Source organism: Rhinoderma darwinii, chromosome 3 (assembly GCF_050947455.1).
Source record: "Rhinoderma darwinii isolate aRhiDar2 chromosome 3, aRhiDar2.hap1, whole genome shotgun sequence".
NCBI classification, from domain to species: domain Eukaryota; kingdom Metazoa; phylum Chordata; class Amphibia; order Anura; family Rhinodermatidae; genus Rhinoderma; species Rhinoderma darwinii.
In genome coordinates, this window is record NC_134689.1 from 217564938 (window position 1) to 217588139 (window position 23202).

A 23202-nucleotide genomic window follows, 5' to 3' on the forward strand; every position below is an offset into this window, starting at 1 on the left:
ACAGTGACATCATCAGCCTTACCCAGAAAATCCTGTCCTCTGTGCTCTTTTTGTGCTATCTACCCTCATAGTTTTGAATATTCATGTGCCCAGACGCATAAGATAGCTGTCAGCTGCCATCTGAAAGAATGGTCCGCCACCTCCTCCCATTCTACCATAGACATGCATGCTTAAATGACAAAGTATGCTTTTTTTAACTGGAGATAAGCGTTGTCAGAAGAGTCTGGTAGCAACTTATCTCCTCCAAAGGATCTAACAGTTTTGTTACATAGTTACATAGTTACATAGTTAGTACGGCTGAAAAAAGACACATGTCCATCAAGTTCAACCAAGGGAAGGGAAAAGGAAGGAAAAATTTCTACACATAGGAGCTAATATTTTTTTGTTCTAGGAAATTATCTAACCCTTTTTTAAAGCCATCTACTGTCCCTGCTGTGACCAGCTCCTGCGGTAGGCTATTCCATAAATTCACAGTTCTCACTGTAAAGAAGCCTTGTCGCCTCTGCAGCTTGAACCTTTTTTTCTCCAGACGGAGGGAGTGCCCCCTTGTTTTTTGAGGGGGTTTTACAAGGAACAGGATTTCACCATATTTTTTGTATGTGCCATTAATATATTTATATAAGTTAATCATGTCCCCCCTTAGTCTTCTTTTTTCAAGGCTAAATAGGTTTAATTCTTTCAATCTTTCCTCATAACTTAAATTCTCCATGCCCCTTATTAGCTTCGTTGCTCTTCTTTGTATTTTTTCCAACTCCAGGGCATCCTTTCTATGAACTGGAGCCCAGAACTGAACTGCATATTCTAGATGAGGCCTCACTAATGCTTCGTAAAGTGGCATTATTACATCCCTGTCCCGCGAGTCCATGCCTCTTTTAATACACGACAATATCCTGCTGGCCTTTGAAGCAGCTGATTGACACTGCATGCTGTTATTGAGTTTATGATTTACAAGTACACCCAGATCCTTCTCAACAAGTGAATCCGCCAGTGTAGCGCCCCCTAGGACATATGATGCATGCAGGTTGTTGGTACCAAGATGCATAACTTTACATTTATCTACATTAAACTTCATTTGCCAAGTGGACGCCCAAACACTTAGTTTGTTTAAATCTGCCTGTAATTCATGAACATCTTCCATAGTCTGAACTATATTACATAGCTTGGTGTCATCTGCAAAAATAGAAATAGTGCTATTAATCCCTTCCTCTATATCATTAATAAATAAGTTGAATAATGGTGGTCCCAGCACTGAACCCTGGGGTACACCACTTATAACCGGGGACCATTCAGAGAAGGAATCATTGACCACAACCCTCTGGATACGGTCCTTGAGCCAATTCTCAATCCAATTACAAACTATATTTTCTAAACCTATAGTCCTTAATTTACCCATTAGGCGTCTATGGGGGACAGTGTCAAATGCCTTTGCAAAGTCCAAAAACACTAAATCCACAGCGGCCCCTCTGTCTAGACTTCTGCTCACCTCTTCATAAAAACAGATTAGGTTAGTTTGACAACTTCTGTCCTTAGTAAAACCGTGCTGGCTGTCACTTATAATGCTATTTATTGTCACATAATCCTGTATATAGTCCCTCAATAGCCCCTCAAACATTTTCCCCACGATGGATGTTAAGCTTACTGGTCTATAATTACCCGGGGAAGACCTAGAGCCCTTTTTGAAAATAGGCACCACATTTGCCCTGCGCCAGTCCCTTGGCACTATACCAGTCACTAGAGATTCTCTGAATATTATGAAAAGGGGGACAGAAATAACTGAACTAAGCTCTTTAAGAATTCTAGGGTGTAACCCATCTGGTCCCGGAGCCTTGTGCACATTTATTTTATTTAATTTAGCTTGGACCATCTCTACATTCATCCAATTCAGTATATCAACTGATATATTAACAGCACTGGCACCGGCTACATCAGCTGCTCTTTCTTCTGTTGTATATACAGAGCGGAAGAACCCATTTAGTAACTCTGCCTTCTCTTGATCCCCTGTGATCAACTCCCCATTACCATTATCTAGGGGTCCTACATGTTCAGACCTTGGCTTTTTTGCATTTATATGCTTGAAGAATTTTTTAGGATTTGTTTTACTATCCTTGGCCACCTGCCTTTCATTTTGTATTTTTGCTAATTTTATTACATTTTTACAGATTTTATTAAGCTCTTTATATTTTACAAAGGCTACAGCTGTACCCTCAGATTTGTATTTTTTAAATGCCCTTTTTTTGTCATGTATTGCCCCTTTCACAGAAGGTGTAAGCCATGTGGGGTTTAATTTGAGTCGTTTATACTTATTACCTGTAGGAATAAATTTTGCACTATAATAACTCAAAGTAGATTTGAAAATCTCCCATTTATCATTTGTTCCATTATTTGACATTAGTTCTTCCCAGTCTATATCCTGAATTGCAGCCCTCATCCTGGGGAAATTGGCTTTCTTAAAATTAAATGTTTTTGCCCTCCCAGCCTGCGTTTGTTTTTTACAGTATAGGTAAAATGTAACTATATTATGATCACTGTTACCGAGGTTTTCACGAACATTGACATTCCCAACAAGATCTGCATTATTAGAAATGACCAGATCCAACAGAGCTTCACCTCTAGTCGGGTCTTCCACAAACTGGCCCATAAAATTTTCCTGCAACAGGTTGAGGAAATGTCTCCCCTTTGCAGTTGAAGCCGAACCATGACACCAATTAATATCCCGAAAATTAAAATCTCCCATTATCACTACAGTACCCGCCTGTGCAGCCCGCTCCATCTGTTTATATATCTGACCTTCCATCTCCTCAGTTATATTGGGGGGTCTATAGATTACACCAAAAGTAATTTTTTCAGTGTTTACCTCCCTTTCTAGTTCCACCCACAAGGTTTCAACCTCCTCACAGTCTTCACCCACTATTGTCTCTTTCACACTCGCCTTCATATCACTTCTCACATACAGACATACACCACCACCTTTCCTATTTGTCCTGTCTTTACGAAAAAGTGTAAAACCCTGTAGATTTACAGCCCAGTCATGTGAAGAGTCCAGCCATGTTTCAGCAACACCAACTATATCTATATTTTCTTCCAGTATCAAGGCCTCCAGCTCCCCCATTTTGCTTGCTAGACTTCTGGCATTTGTGAACATACACTTTAACTTGCCTGTCAGTTTTTCACTTTTATTATCAGAAATGTGATTTGACATTAATCGGTCCTTTTTATTTACACTGATGTTTTGTAACGAAAGGATCTCCTTATCTTGTTGTCTAGTCCTCTCCCCACATTCTGTTTCTCCCCCCACCAATATAGTCTGACCCCTCTCTAACCTGGCTACCCCTTTTTTTTCTACATTGACCTCCCTCCTCAGCCCTAGTTTAAATACTCCGCCACCCCAGCTAGAATTCTCTCCCCCAGCACAGCGGACCCCCTTCCATTTAGGTGCAAATCATCTGCAGAATACAGTTTGTACCCCAATGAAAAGTCAGCCCAGTGCTCTAGGAACCCAAATCCTTCTCCTCTACACCAATGCTACAGACAATGAAGTTGCTTCAGTTTAGCCTAATATAAACTAGAAAGTCTTCATAACTTTGTTGGTTTTTGGATGATTCTCAGGGAAATGGACCGATGAAGAAGAAAGGCGTTTGACAGATGTTGTACATGAACTTACTGGCACAGAGACTGGTGATATAGTTACACAAGGAGTCTCCTGGGCTTCAGTGGCGGAACGAGTGGGAACACGTTCTGAAAAGCAATGCCGCTCTAAGTGGCTGAACTATTTGAATTGGAAACAAAGTGGTGGAACACTGTGGACCAAAGAAGATGAAATCAATCTGATTTTAAGGTATGGCGAAAGTTTTTTTATTTTGGACACCTTATTAATTAGACTAAAAACATTTCGCTCCTTGACTGCTCCATTATCTGACTTCTTAAATATCACGTATTCTGGTGGGAGAGTTTTTAGTGTTTGTGTATAGTTTTTATTTACTGTTCATCGATAGGGCTTGGTAGATGCAGGATTGTAAAATATTCTGGATTATCAGACCGTTATAGAAAAATTTATTAAAGGGACTATTCCGAGACTTGTTTGAATTGTAATAATCAGGAAAAAAAAAAATAGTTTGGAATATACTTCCTATTAAGAAGCTACCTCTATTAGACCTACTGCGGTAAATGGAAGCCGGTTCCTAATAGCTAGAATATTTTCAATATTATTAGGAAAGAGGTGTTCCACAATTCACCTATGTATCAGTATATAATTTAAACACAAAATGTGCTACAATAACTTTATTCTGGTCTTGCGAAATTCCACATTTTATTGCAGTTCTCTGCTGGCTTATAATTTCGTTGAATATTAAATGTGTTGTCCGGGCATAGGGAGGTTTTTCATACTGATAACCTATCAACCGGATAGGTTATCAGTATATGATCGGTGGGGTCCGACACCCTAAACGGCCATCGATCAAGCTGTTCCAGCTGCCTCTTTGCACCGGAAGTTATCCAGTGTCCCATGCCGGAAGCAGATGGCTCCGACCATTGTATAGCGGCCATGCTGCAACTCTGCAGCTCTGTTCCTATTCAAGTGAATGGGAACAGAGCTGCAGTACTGCAAGACAGACGCTATACAGTGTATGAAGCCATCTGCTTCTGGCATAGAACACTGCATAACTTCTGGTGCGGGAGGCAGCTGAAACAACTAGCTGATCTGTGTCGGACCCCCACCGATCGTATACTGATGACCTATCCTGTGAATAGGTTATCAGTATGATAAACCACCCCATGCCAAGACAACCCCTATAATATTCTTTTATAGATATATTTATATAGAGAGATGGCTAAATGAGCACATTGCAATGAAGCAGGTTAAAGTAATACCTTTCCTTTTATAGTAACATATTATTCTCCTCTCAAAACTAGAATAGCAGAGCTTGGAGTGTTGGATGAAAATGACATTAACTGGGATTTATTGGCAGAAGGTTGGAGCAGTGTTCGATCTCCGCAGTGGCTCAGAAGTAAATGGTGGACTGTCAAAAGGCAGATTGCAAACCACAAAGATGTGTGCTTTCCCGGTATAGTACTTTTATTTAAAACCAATGCTCTGGTGATTTGCATTCTGGAAGTTATTGCACCAAGCATTGTACAGTTATTTAATATAGAAAAAACGATCCCATTGCATTACAGGAACTAATACAACCAGCAGAATTGCGCATGCAGCACTGTGCTATAAAACATGTTTCGTCTCTCTTCTGAGAGCTGTGTACGAGCTGTACACGTTTTAGTTTAGGCTTTCTTTTTAGGAATTTTACAAGAAAGTATGTATACAGCTAGTTATGATTTCTTTATGCCCAAGTACTTTTCTATAGAGTAACATGACTCTCTGAGAGAGAGGAAAATGCCAACAGGAACCAAGGGCTTGTAGTCCTTTGCCCTAGTGTTCACTGGGGGTATTAGCACCCACACCCAAAACATCTGGCGTGTCTATGATATGGCAGAAGTTTTATGAAAACGCAGTTGCCTTACAAAAAACTTTCAGAAAATAGCTGTTTAAACATTAGCAAGAATGAGCTCTTAGTCCTCAATAGTTCAGATGGTTGGTTCAACAAACTACTCAAAGCATGTTGAGATTCATTAATCTTAACCTGGTATTTCTTGAAAGACTTGAGTAACAATGATGGATTTGTGTTTTCAGTATTAATAAAAGGACTGCGACAATTGCATGAAAACCAAACTACTCTCTTGGGTGCTCAGGAGCTAGAGAACAAAGTGGACATCCAGTCCCAGAGCGGGACCTCCAGTGTGCAGCATGTACAGATAAGGGTGGCTCACTTGGAGGAGAGCCCGAGTCTACCACAGATCCCATTACAGATCCCTGTACAGATCACACACCTTTGTAAGCATGGCACCAGTGAATGTAAACCGTATACACGTATATCCAGTGTTCTGATTCTGGCTGTAAAAGGGTATGAATTTATAAAGCTAATTTCACAAGCATATCAACATCTGCAAGTATCTTTCTGCAGTACTTACAGTCCAGTAATTCTATCATATCTATTTATCGACCTCTTACCTTTCTCTAGCTTTATCTCTATAGATATATACTCGCTTTTCAGATATTTTATTTATCAGCAACGCACCTGTTAACTCCTTAACGCACCATAATGTAATAGTACATCAAGGATCTCAGGCAGTTGGGGCACCTTAACATACTATTAGCCACTGTGCCCATTTGACCACTGATGAGAGTATGGCTGTAATACACAGCCACACTCCTGCCATAACTGCCAAGATGGGAGAAATCCCTGATCCTGGTAATTAAACTGTTCAGTGCTGTACAAGGGGGGACACAAGTCCGGTCACTAACTGGCATCACTGCGGAGACAGTCTGGGACCAGATAAAGGAGGGATGTCTCTTGTACAAGCCTGTTACATTTTTATTTTATGAAACTCATATACAGTAATATAAGGCTAAGTTCACACATTGCGGAATTGCTGGGAAAGATTTCTGCAGCAAATCCACGGACCGCTGCAGTGAAATTTGCAGACCAAATCCACACCAATTTGTGCCCAATTTGTGCGGATTTCCATATGGACAACTGCTGAAAAAAAACAACTATATTCGCCTCCCCTGGCCCTTTCATGGCAACGCTTCGAAGACGTAGTCACATGTGACTGAAGCAGTCTATGATTTGTTGCACTTTGTCGCGTGGCGACACGCACGTCATCTCTGTTATGGTGGGTGTACAGGGACCATGGGAGCATTGCCATGGGACTGCCAAGAGGGGGTGTGCATAGTGTTTGTTTTTATTTTACACATATTTTAAACTTCTTGTGAACTATCTGGACTTGCAGATTTTGCTGTGCATCCACGGGTAATCTGCAGCAAAAGCAGCAACACAAGGATTTGCCTTTGGAAAATTCGCACCAATTCCGTGCGCTTTACGCAACAGAAATTGACCTCCCAAATTTTTATTATTAAAAAGAAAAAAAACTCTGATGTATACGTTACCAACATGCAAGTAATTATTTCATGCAACAACCGTTTACCTGTTCATTTAATTTTTTTACTGAAGAGTAACTAACATGCAGGTCTTGTAGAGGTAGGTTCGGAATGCACAAGATCAGGGTAGGTGCTCGAATAGGGTCCCAACCCAATCGTATATTGGAAGAAGTATTCGGCACACAAACGTCAAAATCAAATTTCTTGAAATTTTTATTATGATAGATGCCAAGGGTTTGGTGCGTGCACCAAACCCTTGGCATCTATCATAATAAAAATTTCAAGAAATTAGATTTTGACGTCTGTGTGCCGAATACTTCTTACAATAACATGCAGGTCTTGTTTGAATTAGGTTGGGTTTACAAATTGACCAAGAATGATGCAATTTAAAAGATAACAAAAGTAAAAATGCTGTGGAGTATGTTGGCACTATATAAGCAATTTGAAATAAATAATGATAAGATATGATAATTATCTGACGTGCTAAAACCATTCGTTACTAGAATGGTGCAAATGTTTATTGAAAGGGAAGCGCCATCGTGAGGAAATAGCAGGCTTTTATTTTGCTGTAATAGCAACTGTTCTTTTTTTCCATTCCCACACTAGCAAGATATCTCAGCTTGTGAATACAGAGCTCAGTCTGGCCTTAACCCCTTCCCGCTCCTTGACGTACTATTACGTCATGGCAGCTGTATCGTTCGCGCTCCATGCCGTAATAGTACGTCTCGGGAGTAACGGCCGTTTCGGCCGTCCTCCCGACACATACAGGAGCTGTGACGCTGCTGTCTTGTTCAGCAGCTGTCACAGCTCCTACAGCGGGGACCGATCGCTGTGTCCCCGCTGATTAACCCCTTAAAAGCCGCGTTCTATAGAGATCGCGGCTTTTTAGGGGTTAAGCTGCCATCGCCGGCCTGCTACGCGATAGCGGCCGGCGATGGTGACTATGGCAACCGGACACCAAACAATGGCGTCCGGCGATGCCATAGACGGAAGCCTAGTGGGTCCTGACAACGTCAGGACCCACTATGCTTGCTGTCAGTGAGTAGCTGACAGTTCTAATACACTGCACTACGCATGTAGTGCAGTGTATTAGAATAGCGATCAGGGCCTCCTGCCCTCATGTCCCCTAGTGGGACAAAGTAATAAAGTAAAAAAAAAGTTAAAAAAAGTTGTGTAAAAATAAGAAAATAAAAGATTTAAAAGTATTAAAAGTAAAAATCCCCCTTTTTCCCTTATCAGTCCTTTATTATTAATAAAAATATATAAACAAACAAATAAACTATACATAATTGGTATCGCCGCGTCCGTAACGGCCTGAACTACAAAATTATTTCATTATTTATCCCGCACGGTGAACGCCGTAAAAAAAATAAATAATAAACCGAACCACAATCACAATTCTTTGGTCACTTCACCTCCCAAAAAATGGAATAAAAAGAGATCAAAAAGTCGCATGTACCGAAAAATGGTACTGATCGAAACTACAGTTCGTTACGCAAAAAATAAGTCCTCGCACGGCTTTATTGATTGAAAAATAAAAACGTTATGGCTCTTAGAATAAGGTAACACAAAAAGTGAATGATTGTTTACAAAACGTATTTTATTGTGCAAACGCCATAAGACATCAAAAAAAACTATAAACATCTGGTATCGCCGTAATCGTATCGCCACGCAGAATAAAGTGAATATGTCATTTATAGCGCACGGTGAACGCTGTAAAAAAAAACGAAAAAAAAAACAATCGTACAATTGCTGTTTTTTAGTCACCACGCCACCTAAAAATAGAATAAAAACTGATCAAAAAGCCGCATGCACCCCAAGAAAACTACAATGGATTCCTCAAGGGGTCTAGTTTCCAAATTGGGGTCACTTTTGGGGGGTTCCCAATGTTTTGGCACCACAAGACCTCTTCAAACCGGACATGGTGCCTAATAAAAAAGATGCTTCAAAATCCACTAGGTGCTCCTTTGCTTCGGAGGCCGGTGCTTCAGTCCATTACCGCACTAGGGCCACATGTGGGATATTTCTCTAAACTGCAGAATCTGGGAAATACGTATTAAGTTGCGTTTCTCTGATAAATCCTTTTGTGTTATAAAAAAAATGGTATAAAGAGGATTTTCTGACAAAAAAAAAAATGTAAATTTCACCTCTACTTTGCTCTAAATTCCCGTGAAACACCTAAAGGGTTCATAAACTTTCTAAATGCTGTTGTGGATACTTTGAGGGGTCTAGTTTCTAAAATGGGGTGTTTGATAGGGGTTTCTAATATATGGGCCCCTCAAAGCAACTTCAGAACTGAACTGGAACCTAAAAAAATAAATAAATGAGGCAATACTTCGCTTCTTACATTATACTGATAATGAGCCGTGCCCACCCCGAGATGACCCCAGTTTTGACCGTTTGTATAAACGGAGACCCCTATTAGACCGTTCCAGTGCCCGGTTTTCCCCAGCATACACCCCTGAGAAGTGTATTTCTATTGATGAGTCCCTGGTACATTTTAAAGGGAGGGTTCAATTCCGCCAGTACCTGCCGGGTAAGAGGGCAAGGTATGGCGTGAAGATGTATAAGCTGTGAGAGTGCATCAGGGTATACCTACAGGTTTAGGATATATGAAAGAAAGGCCACCCCCAAACCAGACTGCATCCTGGACTACAATAGGTACATGGGAGGGATGGACTTGTAAGATCAAGCCCTGAAGCCCTACAGCGCCATGCGGTGTGGTATAAGAAGCTGGCCGGGCACATCATACAGATGGCATTGTACAATGCGTACATGCTACGTCGATGTGCAGGCCAGACGGGAACTTTCCTGGAATTTCAAGAGGTGATTATCAAGAACCTAATCTTTAGGGACCAAGAAGGGGGGGCACCCAGTACTTCTGGAAGCGAGCCCACACGCATCGTACCAGGGCAACACTTTCCCCAAACTGGCAAGAAGGGAAAAAGTCAAAAGAGGTGCAAAGTCTGCTATAAGAGGGGGTAAGGGAGGACACAATATATCAATGTGACACGTGTCCCGAATAACCAGAGCTCTGTATGAAAGTGTTTTAAAATTTATCATACATCCCTTGGTTTATAATTTACCCCAATTTTACTTACCCTGATGCACTCCACACAGCTTATCCCCCCTCGTCTTTCCCCTCTGGGCCCTGCTGTGTGTCCAGGCAGCTGATAACAGCCACATGTAGGGTATTGCCATATCCGGGAGAACCCACATTACAGTTTATGGGGTGTAGGTCTCCGGTCAAAATGCTCACTACACATGTAGATGAATGCCTTAAGGGTGTAGTTTTTAAAACGGGGTCACTTCTTGGGGGTTTCAACTGTTCTGGTACCTCAGGGGCTTCTGCATACATGACTTCGCACTAGAAAATCCCCAGTAGGCGAAATGGTGGTCCTTTCCTTCTGAGCCCTCCCATGGGCCCAAATGGCAGTTTATCACAACAAATGGGGTATTGCGGCCCTCAGAACAAATTGCGCAACAGAATGGGGTATTTTGTTTCTTGTGAAAATAAGAAATTTTCAGCCAAAACTACATATTATTTAAAAAAATATTCTTTTGGTTTTCATTCCCAGCCCAATTCAAATAAGTTCTGTGAAAAAACTATGGGGTCAAAATGGTCACAACACCCATAAATGAAGTCCTTGAGGGGTGTAGTTTCCAAAATGGGGTCATTTGTGGTTGGTTTCTATTGCTTTGATACCTCTGGGGCTCTGCAAATGCGACATGGCACCCGAAAACCAATCCAGCAAAATCTGGACTCCAAAGAACACACAGCGCTCCTTTCCTTCTGAGCCCTCCCATGGGCCCAAACGGCAGTTTATCACCACAAATGGGGTATTGCCGCACTCAGGACAAATTGGGCAACAGAATGGAGTATTTTATTTCTTGTGAAAATAAGAATTTTTTAGCTAAAATGACATATTATTGGAAAAAATATATATTTTTTTTAATTCCCAGCCCAATTCAAATTAGTTCTGTGAAGAAACTATGGAGTCTAAATGGTCACATTACCCATAAATGAATTCCTTGAGGGGTGTAGTTTCCAAAATGGGGTCACTTTTGGTGGGTTTCCATTGCTTTGATACCTCTGAGGCTCTGCAAATGCGACATGGCACCCGAAAACCAATCCAACAAAATCTGGACTCCAACAAACATATAGCGCTCCTTTCCTTCTGAGCCCTCCCATGGGCCCAAATGGCAGTTTATCACCACAAATGGGGTATTGCCACACTAAGGACAAATTGGGCAACAAAATGGGGTATTTTGTTCCTTGTGAAAATAAGAAATTTTGATCACAAATGACATTTTATTGGAAAAAATGACATTTTTTTCATTTCAGAGCCCAATTCAAATATGTGCTGTGAAAAAACTGTGCGGTCGAAATGGTAACAACAACCCTAAAGGAATTCCTTGAGGGGTGTAGTTTCCAAAATGGGGTCACTATTGGGGGATTCCTACTGTTTTGACACCTCAACACCTCTTCAAACCTGGCATGCTGCCTAAAATATATTCTAATAAAAAAGAGGACTCAAAATCCACTAGGTGCTTCTTTGCTTCTAGGGCTTGTGTTTTAGTCCACGAGCGCAGTAGGGCCACATGTGGGACATTTCTAAAAACTGCTGAATCTGGACAATACATATTTAGTAGTGTTTCTCTGGTAAAACCTTCTGTGTTACAGAAAAAAAAATGAATAAAATTGAAATTCAGCAAGAAAAATGAAATTTGCAAATTTCACCTCCACTTTGCTTTAATTCCTGTGAAATGCCTGAAGGGTTAAAAAACTTTCTAACTGCTGTTTTGAATACTTTGAGGGGTCTAGTTTTTAAAATGGGGTGTTTTATCAGGGTTTCTAATACATAGGCCCCACAAAGCCACTTCAGAACTCAAGAGGTACCTTAAAAAAAAGGCTTTTGAAATTTTCTTAAAAATATGAGAAATTGCTGTTTATGTTCTAAGCCTTGTAACGTCCAAGAAAAATAAAAAAATGTTCAAAAAACGATGCCAATCTAAAGTAGACATATGGGAAATGTGAACTAGTAACTATTTTGGGTGGTATAACCGTCTGTTTTACAAGCAGATGCATTTAAATTCTGAAAAATGCAATTTTTTAAAAATTTTCTCTACATTTTGCAATTTTTCACCAATAAACACTGAATATATCGACCAAATTTTACCACGAACATGAAGCCCAATGTGTCACGAGAAAACAATCTCAGAATCGCTTGGGTAGGTTTAAGCATTCCAACGTTATTACCACATAAAGTGAAATATGTCAGATTTGAAAAATGGGCTCTGAGCCTTAAGGCCAAAACTAGGCTGCGTCCTTAAGGGGTTAAGATAATTAAATACATTGACGTCCATCTGTTTGAGGGCGGGGGTGGGGATATTGTCCCATGTAAAGCCAAACCGAGTCCAGGTAAAAATAATTCTGATCAAGGCTTCACTTGCATTTTCCAAAAAAACAATCTCAGCCAGGGACATCCAAAAATATACTATTTGATTTGTCTGCTCTCCAAAGATGCAGCTTTTACCATTTTATGTAATAACTAGGGATGTTTTGGCCAGATTGATTTTAAATCTCTAGTCAATATATCTATTTTCATGTTTGCTTCTGCCTACACTTTCCTTTCATCTATAAACTGGATAGCTTGTTTAACCCCTTTCCTCTTTAGCCACTTTTGACCTTCCTGACAGAGCCTCATTTTTCAAATCTGACATGTGTCACTTTATGTGGTAATAACTCCAGAATGCTTTCACCTATCCAAGCGATTCTGAGATTGTTTTCTCGTGACACATTGCACTTTAAGTTACTGGCAAAATTTGCTCGATATGTTCAGTATTTAATTGTGAAAAACACCAAAATTTAGCGAAAAATTGCAAAACTTAGCATTTTTCTCAATTTAAATGTATCTGCTTGTAAGACAGGCAGTTATAATACACAAAATTCTTGCTAATTAACATCCCCCATATGTCTACTTTAGATTGGCATAGTTTTTTGAACATCCTTTTATTTTTCTATGACATCACAAGGCTTAGAACTTTAGCAGCAATTTCTCACAATTTCAAGAAAATTTCAAAAGGCCATTTTTACAGGGGCCAGTTCAGTTGTGAAGTGGCTTTGAGGGCCTTATATATTAGAAACCCCCAAAAAGTCACCCCATTTTAAAAACTTCACCCCTCAAAGTATTCAAAACAGCATTTAGAAAATGTCTTAACCCTTTACACATTTCACAGGAATTAAAGCACAGTAGAGGTGAAATTTAAAAATTTCATATTTTTTTGCAGAAATAAATTTTTAATACAATTTTTTTATAACACAGAAGGTTTTACCAGAGAAATGCAACCCAATATTTGTTGCCCAGTTTCTGCAGTTTTAGGAAATATCCCACATGTGGCCCTAGTGTGCTAATGGACTGAAGCACAGGCTACAGAAGCAAAGGAGTACCTAGTGGATTTTGGGGCCTGATTTTTGTTAGAATATATTTTAGGCACCATGTCAGGTTTGAAGGGCTCTTGCGGTGCCAAAACAGTGAAAATCCCCCAAAAGTGACCCCATCTGGGAAACTACATACCTCAAGGACATTATCTAGGGGTATAGTGAGCATTTTGACCGCACAGGTTTTTTACAGAAATTATTGGAAGTAGGCCATGAAAATTAATATCTAATTTTTTTCAAAGAAAATGTAGGTTTAGTGATTTTTTTTTCTCATTTCCACAAGGACTAAAGGGGAAAAAGCACCGCAAAATTTGTAAAACAATTTCTCCCGAGTAAAAGATTACCCCACATGTGGTAATAAACGGCTGTTTGGAGACACGGCGTGGCTGAGAAGGGAAAGAGCACTATTTCTCTTTTGGAGCTCAAATTTAGCAGGAATGGTTTGCGGAGGCCATGTCGAATTTACAAAGCCCCTGAGGGGACAAAACAGTGGAAACCCCCCACAAGTGACCCCATTTTGGAAACTACACCCATTGAGGAAATTATCTAGGGGTATAGTGAGCGTTTTGACCCCACAGGTTTTTTGCATAAATTATTGGAAGTAGGCCCTGAAAATGACAATCTCAATTTTTTCAAAGAAAATGTAGGTTTAGCTAATTTTTTCTCATTTCCACAAGGACTGAAGGAGAAAAAGCACCGTAAAATTTGCAAAGCAATTTCTCCCGAGTAAAACAATATCCCACATGTGGTAATAACCGGCTGTTTGAAAACACGGCGGGGCTTAGAAGGGAAAGAGCACTATTTGGCTTTTGGAGATCACATTTAGCAGGAATGGTTTGCGGAGGCAATGTCAGATTTGCAAAGCCCCTGAGGGGACAAAACAATGAAAACGCCAAAAAAGTGACTCCATTTAGGAAACTACACCTCTTGTGGACTTCATCTAGGGGTGTAGTGAGCGTTTTGACCCCACAGATGTTTCATAGAATTTATTAGAATTGGGCAGTGAAAATAAAAACAATCCTTATTCTTCAATAAGACGTAGCTTTTGTGCAATCTTTTTTTTATTTTCTCAACAAATAAAGGAAAAAAAGAACCCAACATTTGTAAAGCAATTTTTCCCGAGTACGGCAATACCACATATGTGGTCATAAACTGCTTGTTTGGGCAAACGGCAGGGCTCAGAAGGGAAGGACCGCCATTTGGAGTGCAGATGTTGCTGGATTGGTTTCTGGGCGCCTCTGGGCCCAAAACAGTGGAAACCCCCCAGAAGTGACCCAATTTTGGAAACTACACCCCTCAATGCATTTACCTAGGGGTGTAGTAAGAATTTTAACCCTGCAGGTGATTGGCAGAAATTGGTGTGCACTCGATGTTGCAGAATGAAAATGGGATTTTTTTCCGTAGATATGCCAATATGTGGTGCCCAGCTTGTGCCACCATAACAAGACATCTCTCTAATTATTATGCTGGGTTTCCCGGTTTTAGAAACACCCTACATGGGGCCCTAATCTTTTGCCTGGACATTCGACCAGGATCAGGAGTGAAAGCGTACCATGTCAAATTGAGGCCTAATTTGGCGATTTACAAAGTATTGGTTCACAACTGCAGAGGCTCAGATGTGAAATAATAAAAAGAAACCCCTGAGAAGTGACCCCCATTATGGAAACTGCACCCCTCAAGGCATTTATTAAGGGGTGTAGTGAGCATTTTCACCCCACAGGTCTTTTCCATAAATGATTGCACTGCGGATAGTGCAAATTAAAAATGTATATTTGTCCCTAGATATGCCATTCAGTGGCAAATATGTAATGCCCAGCTTATGACGCTGGAGACACACACCCCAAAAATTGTTAAAAGGGTTCTCCCGGGTATGACGATGCCATATATGTGGAAGGAAACTGCTGTTAGGGCACACTGTAGGGTTCAGAGCGGAGGGAGCGCCATTTGCCTTTTGGAGAGCGGATTTTGCTTGGTAGTAGATTTATTTGAGTATTGCTGATGTTTCCATTTATAATGTGGGGGTACATGTAAGCCGGGCGGAGTATATAAGGGGCATAGTCAGGTAGTATAATAATGGGGTAAAAAAAACAATAAAATGATCCATAGATGTGTGTTACGCTGTGCTCAATCCTTTCTGCACAGGCCGGTGTCGCACTGATAAATGGCGTCCTTTCTTATCCCCCTTTTGGTCCACAATCCGCAACTTTGCAGTTTGGGGAATTTTGCTGGGAAAGTGTTGTCCTGGTATAATACGGGCACCGTCTCTTCCAGCGGATATGTTTGGGCTCTCGTCTTCCTGGTTCCCTAATTTTAGGTCCTTGATAAATCGCCTCTTGAAACAGAAGAAATGTTCTCCTCGGGCCTGCACAACTCCATATTTTTTTATTTCCTGACTTATTGGAGCCGTAACTAATTTTATTTTTCATAGACGTAGTGGTAGGAGGGCTGTTTTTTGTGGGACGAGCTGTAGTTATTATTGGTACAATTTTGGGGTACATGCGACTTTATGATCACCTTTTATCCTATTTTTTGGGAGGCCAGGTAAACAAAAAAACGCAATTCTGGCACAGCTTCTTTAGTTTTTTTTATACAGCGTTCACCATGCGTTATAAATTACGTTAACTTTATTCTGCGGGTCAGTACGATTCCGGCGATACCCAATTTCTAGCACTTTTTTATGTTTTACAACTTTTTGCACAATAAAATTACTTTTGTAAAAATAATGTATTTTTTCTGTCGCCAAGTTGTGAGAATCATAACTTTTTTTAATTTTTTAGTCGACGGAGCTGTATGAGGGTTTCTTTTTTGCGGGACGAGCTATAGTTTTTATAGGTACCACTTTTTGATACGTGCGACGTTTTGATCGCTTTTTATTCTAATATTTGTAGGGCAAAGTGACCAAAAAACAGAAACTCTGGTAAAGTTTTTTACGTTTTTTTTTACGCTGTTCACCGCGTGCAATAAATAATATAATATTTTGATAACTCAGGTCGTTACGGTCGTGGCGATACCAAATACATATGGTTTATTATTATTTTTCAATAATAAAGGACTTGATAAGAGTAAAAGGGGGATTGTGTTTTATTTTATTACTTGAAACTTTTATTGTTTTCAAACTTTTATTTTTTGCACTTTTTTTTTACACTTTTTTTTTATACTTTTTTTTACACTTTTTCTCAAGTCCCACTAGGGGACTTGAAGTTCCAACGGTCAGATTATTTTTTTTCTAATACATTGCACTACCTACGTAGTGCAATGTATTAGATCTGTCAGTCATTTACTGACAGCAAGCCGATTAGGCTTCGCCTCCCGGCGGGGCCTAAATTGTCTTCCGTAATGGCAGAGCAGGAGACCATTGTGTCTCCTGTTGCCATAGCAGCAGTCGCCAGTCCTGATTGCCTGTCAGGGCTGGCGATCTGCTAGTAACCGCTACGATGCAGCAATCGCTTTCGATTGCTGCATCGAAGGGGTTAATGGCAGGGATCGGAGCTAGCTCCGGTTTCTGCCGTTACTGGTGGATGTCAGCTGTAACATACAGCTGACTTCCACCGCTGATGACGCCGGATCAGCTCCTGAGCCGGCGCCATCTTGTCGGCGGCTACGGAAGCCGATCAGGCTCCGCCGCCGGGCGGATCTTGACCGGCTTCGGTGCTAGGCAGACCGGGAGGCCAGTATTAGGCCTCCGGTTTCCATTGCAGCCACCGGGGTTCTGATGAGCTGCAAACACCTTAAGTGCAGCGATCGCGTTTGAGCGCTGCACTTAAGGGGTTAATGGCGGGGATCTAAGCTAATTTCGGTCCCCGCCATTACAGCCGGATGTCAGCTGTCAGATACAGCTGAGATCCGGCGATGATGGCACCGGCTCAGCTTCTGAGCCGGTGCCAAACATTTGTCGTAAGTATACGACATTTTGCGGGAAGCACTGGCTTTCTATGACGTATACTTACGACAAATGTTGGGAAGGGGTTAAAGAGGATCTGTCACTAGTTTAGTAATGCCCTGTCTCCTAGTTGATCTAATAGGCGCGGTCACACTGATAATGTTAGTGAAAATTGTGTCCCAAAACGTTTATTATTTTAGAAGTGATGAGCTTTTTTCTAAATATGCAAATGAGCCAATACTTGACAAGTGGGAGGTTACAGCAGCGATTCTCCTGAGGTGGAGCTACCTCACAGCCTCTGACGCTGTCCTATCAGCATGAAGCTGATGAGAGAGACTGAGGCTGTAGGGAAGGGGATCACTTCAAACTGCCATATCTCGGGCTGTGGACCACCTAGAACAGTGGTCCTGGTGGCATATGAAAGATGGGAGTCTATGATGCTGATTGCACAGTGTCATACAGAAAACATTACACCGCCCAGAGTGAAAAGAAAGTCACCACCTATTTGGTTATTATAGCCAAATTAGCATATTTAGAAAAATGCTTAGAACTTTGCAAATAATAAACGTTTTTGAAAACAAATCACACTGCAGTTATCCGCATCATAGTGCCTATTCGATTTAGTTAGGAGATAGGGAATTAATAAACTCGTGACAGATCCTCTTTAATAGTAAAACAATTGGATATTTACAATCATTCACCATGTCCAGATATTAATGGTACATTTTTATTATTCTAGTAGTAATGTTTTCCCTCCATTGCAGCCTCACCTGAATCCTCCTCTCCTAATGCTGACCCAGACTCTCTGTCGACAGAAACACTGCAGACATTTGAGATCCTACCAGTAAGTTAACAAGTGACTATTTTTATAGCACAATATTTTATTTGGTATCCAGTGCTCTATAATAATTAAGAACGAAAGCATAATATCAATAATCTATTTTTAATTGATAACCTTTTTTATCTTTTCGAAAGTCCTTTTATTTACAGCCAAGTGGTACCTCAGGCACCTTCATCCTGCAGACAAGTTCTAGCCAAAGTCTTCCATTAACACTGACATCAAATCAAGGTGTGACCCTCACCTCAAACACCTCCCCCGCATCACCAGAGCAGATTATTGTACATGCCTTATCTGTGAGTAAGAGAAATTATATATGGCCTGCATGTATATTATTTAGAGACTACATGGTAGAGTTTAAACTGGTATGAGATAAAACATGGTGTTGCTTTTTATGTTTTAGCATTTTGCATGAAATCTTCAGTTTGTATATTATTGTAGAAAACAATTGTGAGATTGAGCAGAGGAGTATGAAAGCCATTAATACCTATGGCATTATTGTATCTCAAGCCATATGGAGAAACTACAGTTCGTGCTTCTGAGTAGCCCTTTCTAATGAAAATCCAAGTGATGCTGGAAACACAGTAGAAAATATAGTGATGTTCTATTTTTTTTTATTGTCTGAGTGGACTAAAGGTACATCTATCTATCTATCTATCTATCTAAAGTGCACAAATATATACACAAACGTAAATATTGATTTGAATGGTGAAAATCACACATGGTGGAGATTTCCATAAACTAGGTACAAGGAGAAAGTGTAGTAGTTGCCACAGCTATCAGTCAGTCACTGCTTTGATTTTCCAAATGGCCTGTTACAAATAAGAGTTAGGGCCTGTTCACATCAGCGTTGGCTTTCCGTTCCGGGGTTCCGTCTGAGGTTTCTGTCAGGTGAACCCCGCAACGGAAAGTCAAAGTGAAACCACATCTTCCGGTTCCGTCACCATTGATATTTTAATGACGGAATCAGTAGCGCAGACGATTGCGCTATTGATTCCAACGGAAACCTGCCGGAATGGTGACGAACAGAATCCATTAGCAATGTTTCCGTCACCATTGATGTCAATGGTGACGGAACCGGAAGCTGTGGTTTCAGTTTGACTTTCCGTTGCGGGGTTCACCTGACGGAAACCTCAGACGGAACCCCGGAACACTTTTACATTGCAATAGTATTTATAAATCTTCCTAATGTATCTGGGACACACTTGAGATATATCAGAACTAGAAATGCCATGAGATCATCAGAGAGGGCCTCAGACTTTGACTGTAACTTTAAAAGGAATGTGTCATCAGAAAATGACCTATTGTTTAAATCAAGTTTTTTTTGTTGAACATATTTTTTAAGAATTGTGGGTGATTTTTTTTCAAATTCTCTTTGTCATCATCTATATTAAAAAAAAAATCCTAAAATCTTGCAATTTTCCCTCTGGCCACTGAGGCATACAATAGACTGACACTTCCTGTTCTGTAGAGATCACTTCTCAGCAGTCATCTCTTTATTATCACGGGCAGGATTACAATGACCGGTAACACCTCTATATAGATAACACAGGATCCACCATTCATAATAGGTGATGGACACGGATCCCCTCCCATCTGTTCCTCCACAATAACCTCTGCACAGGTCACAGAGCATGTCTAGAAAACTTTCCTATAGAAGTGAATGGGTCCCCGCCTGTTCCGTTTCCTATGGTGGCTGTTGTAAAGCATATTTCTTAATGCTGTTAATAGAAGCTCAGGCAAGATGTCTGCTCCCATAATCACATACAGAAAATAGAATGAAATAATTCTACAATCAAAAAATAAAACCTATTAGAAAAGAAGATTGTTTCACTATCTGGTTTAAATTCTGAAAAAAAATATAAGTGATCCATTTCCTTTAAGCACTCAGAACCTGGAAGAGAAGTAAAATGTTTTTCATGTAGCCTATACGGCCTCTTCTATTCGCACCAGCTGAATATTATCAGTTAAATAAAAGTGGCACCATCTGTCGAGGAATAGAAAAAGGCATAAATAAAAGCAAGCAACAAACTGTTTAATCTGTGTACTACGTAAACTGCTTAAGGAGCCCCACACACAAGCGTGTTCAGTCCGTGACATACGGTCCATATGTCGGCCGCAAGTCCCAGACCGAACACGCTGCAGAGTCGGGCTCCTAGCATCATAGTTATCTATGACGCTAGGTGTTAGTGCCTCGCTGCAGGACAACTGTCCCGTACTGAAAACATGATTACAGTATGGGACAGTTGTCCCACAGCGAGGCAGTAACACCTACTGTTATAGATAACTATGATGCTAGGAGCCCGGCTCTCTGCAGTGTGTTCGTTCTGGGACATGCGGCCGGCATACTGACCGTATATCATGTACCGAACATGCTCGTGTGAATCCAGCCTAATTGTAAAAGAAGAAACCAAGCATTTTTTTTTCTTGTGTTATCTATGCTAGGAGCCTGAAATGCAAACTGTACAGATGATCTTTCTCCTTGTTCACAGCCTGAAAACCTCCTAAATGCAAGTGACAATGTCACAGTCCACTGTCATACACCAGGGATTATAATTCGCACACTGGCCTCTGATGACATCTCTTCACCCCTTGCTCAGAGTGAGCTTTCTGAAGATTGTCACTTACAGCAGAATGACTTACACAGTGCTCATAGGCCTCGGAAAACAGACTGTCTTCCCCAGGAGATGCACTGTACGGACATAAATGTCAGCCGGGACTCTTTATATTGCATTGAGCAGTCCATAAATATGGGCATCAGGGCAAGGGTGAAACGTGTACCTCATCCTGGTACAAATGTGGAGGATATGTTACGTGCGGACATAAAGACAACTAGTCACATTGACTTGGTGGATAACTATGTCAAAGAAGTAAGGATGTTCTACAGGAAAAATATTATTTCCAGTCCTTTTGGTTTTTATTTGGTCTGAAAAAGGAAAATTCTCTTGGTGTCAGAAAAATTGATTAACTTGAAGGAAAGTGTTATTTTTATTCATATAAAACAGAGCTGGATTTTTATTTTTAGCTCGTACGGTTGATATACTTTAAACTATTGCAGACAATCTGAATGGTAAAGTTACGCATAAAGATCATTTTTAGCGATACAACCGAAAAAAACAATCGTGAAAGAGTTTGTTTTATCCTATTAGGAAATTTTGAGTGGGTAGAGGGGAGTCCCCCATTCAGAACCCTCATCTATTAGCAAGAGCAGCTACAAAGATTGTCTCTCTCCTGGAGGATACAGCATGTCCATACAATACATGGGCAGCCCACTGATTTCAATGGGCACAGTGTCTTTTCCACTGTTGTTGAGTTGCAGAAAAATTGAACAGTTGCAGCTCGATTACCCCATAGGTTACAGCTGATTTGTTGGGTTCCCGCCATTTATATACCCTGTGATCAGCCTATTGTTTGGGAACCCTTCTAACAGAAAGGGATTGTCTAATGCAAACAATCCCTTAATTGTTATGTGTAAAATGATCCATGCCAAACTGGATATTTACAATTTTTCTTTAAATGCTGCAATCTTTTAAATCCATTATCAAAATAGAAAATGCAGTGTACAACAATAGAAAAGATCTCCCTCTAAAGATAAATTTCATCTTTTCATAGTTCTCGCAATACATGTCCCAAAAGTGATCAGATCAGGGACTGATTGACCCGTAGCTTCATGTTTTATTTTACATGCATTGGGGCAATAAACAAGCTACCATAGTGTACACAATTTTTAATGCATACTTTTAATAATCCCTGCAGAGAAAGGCATTATGTTGACGTCTTTTTAATGGAACTATTGCAAATAACCTGTATTTTTAACTTGACGCAGGATCTCAGGTCTTCTGCCCTCGAAGAACACATTGGTCAACCCGCTATTGAAGGAACAGTGTTGATAGTCCCATCGTGCCACAGTTACATACAATCGGATGATATTGATGGAGAATCCGTGCTTCCACTAACCACACTTGCAGGTAGTACTCAGTAATGCTTGGCAGAACTTCACTGGTTTACCTCCAATTTAGATAATCAAACCTATTAGATCGGTCACGTGCATAGATTGGAAGGAGCTGCCTTATATTCCTAGGTAACTGGAAGTAAAGTTGGAAATTGTTGATACGCTTGATATCATCTGTGTTCCTGGCAGTGAAACTATCCCGGAAACACTTTACTATAAACATACGGATCTAAAAAAAAAAAAAAATGTTCTAACTGCTTGTGGACTCCCCAATGACTTTAAAGCGGATCTGTCATAAAACTATGTAGGGCAGCCTAGTGTCAGGACAGGTCCACTCTGCTAGAAATATTGTGACGCTTGGCTAATAGGAGCTATCAAAGAATATAGCGGACTTATAGTTATGAGTCTGCTGTGTTCATGAGGGAAGGGCTCCCCCTGCTCCTCTCAATAGTAATTATCTGCATAAAGAGAAACAGACCATCAATTACTGCTGAGAGTGGTGGAGGAGCACTTTTTCTTGAATACAACTGAGTCCGCTGGATTCTTTGATCGCACATATTGGTCAAACAGCACAATTTTTTTTAAGTGTCATCTGAACTAATTAGAGAACGGACCGTTCTCCGCACTATGCTGCGCTTACATAGGGCAGCATAGTCTGATGACCGTTTTACTTTAAGGCTGAGTGTAAACGGTGACTTTCAGTCACACAACTTTTTTCATGTGTTTGAACCTATCAATTTAATATGATACACTGTATCATAAATTATGTATGTTGCACTATGCTCCCAATATTTCGTTCATATAACTTAGGGTTCTGTCCAGCCCTCTTAGCATACAGCTTCTACCTGCTGACTGGCTCATCATGTGATCTCATATTTACTGCTGAGCCACAGTGAATGGAATTGGTCAATGCCCTCACTGAAATATCAGCCTTTAGCTTTTTTCCAAATGAAAATTTCCTGGAAAATCCCTAAAGGTACACTAAAGAATCAAGATGCCATTTGATTGAATCCTTTAATAAGAATAAAAAGAAAAGGCTGACTAATGCTCAAAATTGTTTGGTGGGTACAATCTATAGGTCAACTAGACCAAGATCAGCTCC

General features: G+C 40.4%; 1 protein-coding gene across 5 annotated transcripts in view; it reads left to right on the forward strand.

Annotated features, from left to right (window-relative positions):
- Positions 1–23202, forward strand: part of DMTF1 (cyclin D binding myb like transcription factor 1) — a 53737-nt gene that overhangs the window by 25713 nt on the left and 4822 nt on the right. For 3 of the 5 annotated variants that reach the window (XM_075857374.1, XM_075857371.1, XM_075857373.1), the window contains exons 9-15: positions 3607–3835; positions 4909–5060; positions 5681–5881; positions 18075–18154; positions 18286–18444; positions 20641–21018; positions 21975–22116. In XM_075857374.1, coding sequence (XP_075713489.1) covers positions 3607–3835; positions 4909–5060; positions 5681–5881; positions 18075–18154; positions 18286–18444; positions 20641–21018; positions 21975–22116 — 1341 coding nt within the window. The remainder of the gene's footprint in view (positions 1–3606; positions 3836–4908; positions 5061–5680; positions 5882–18074; positions 18155–18285; positions 18445–20640; positions 21019–21974; positions 22117–23202) is intronic. The other 2 variants (XM_075857376.1, XM_075857375.1) reach the window with 2 other exon arrangements.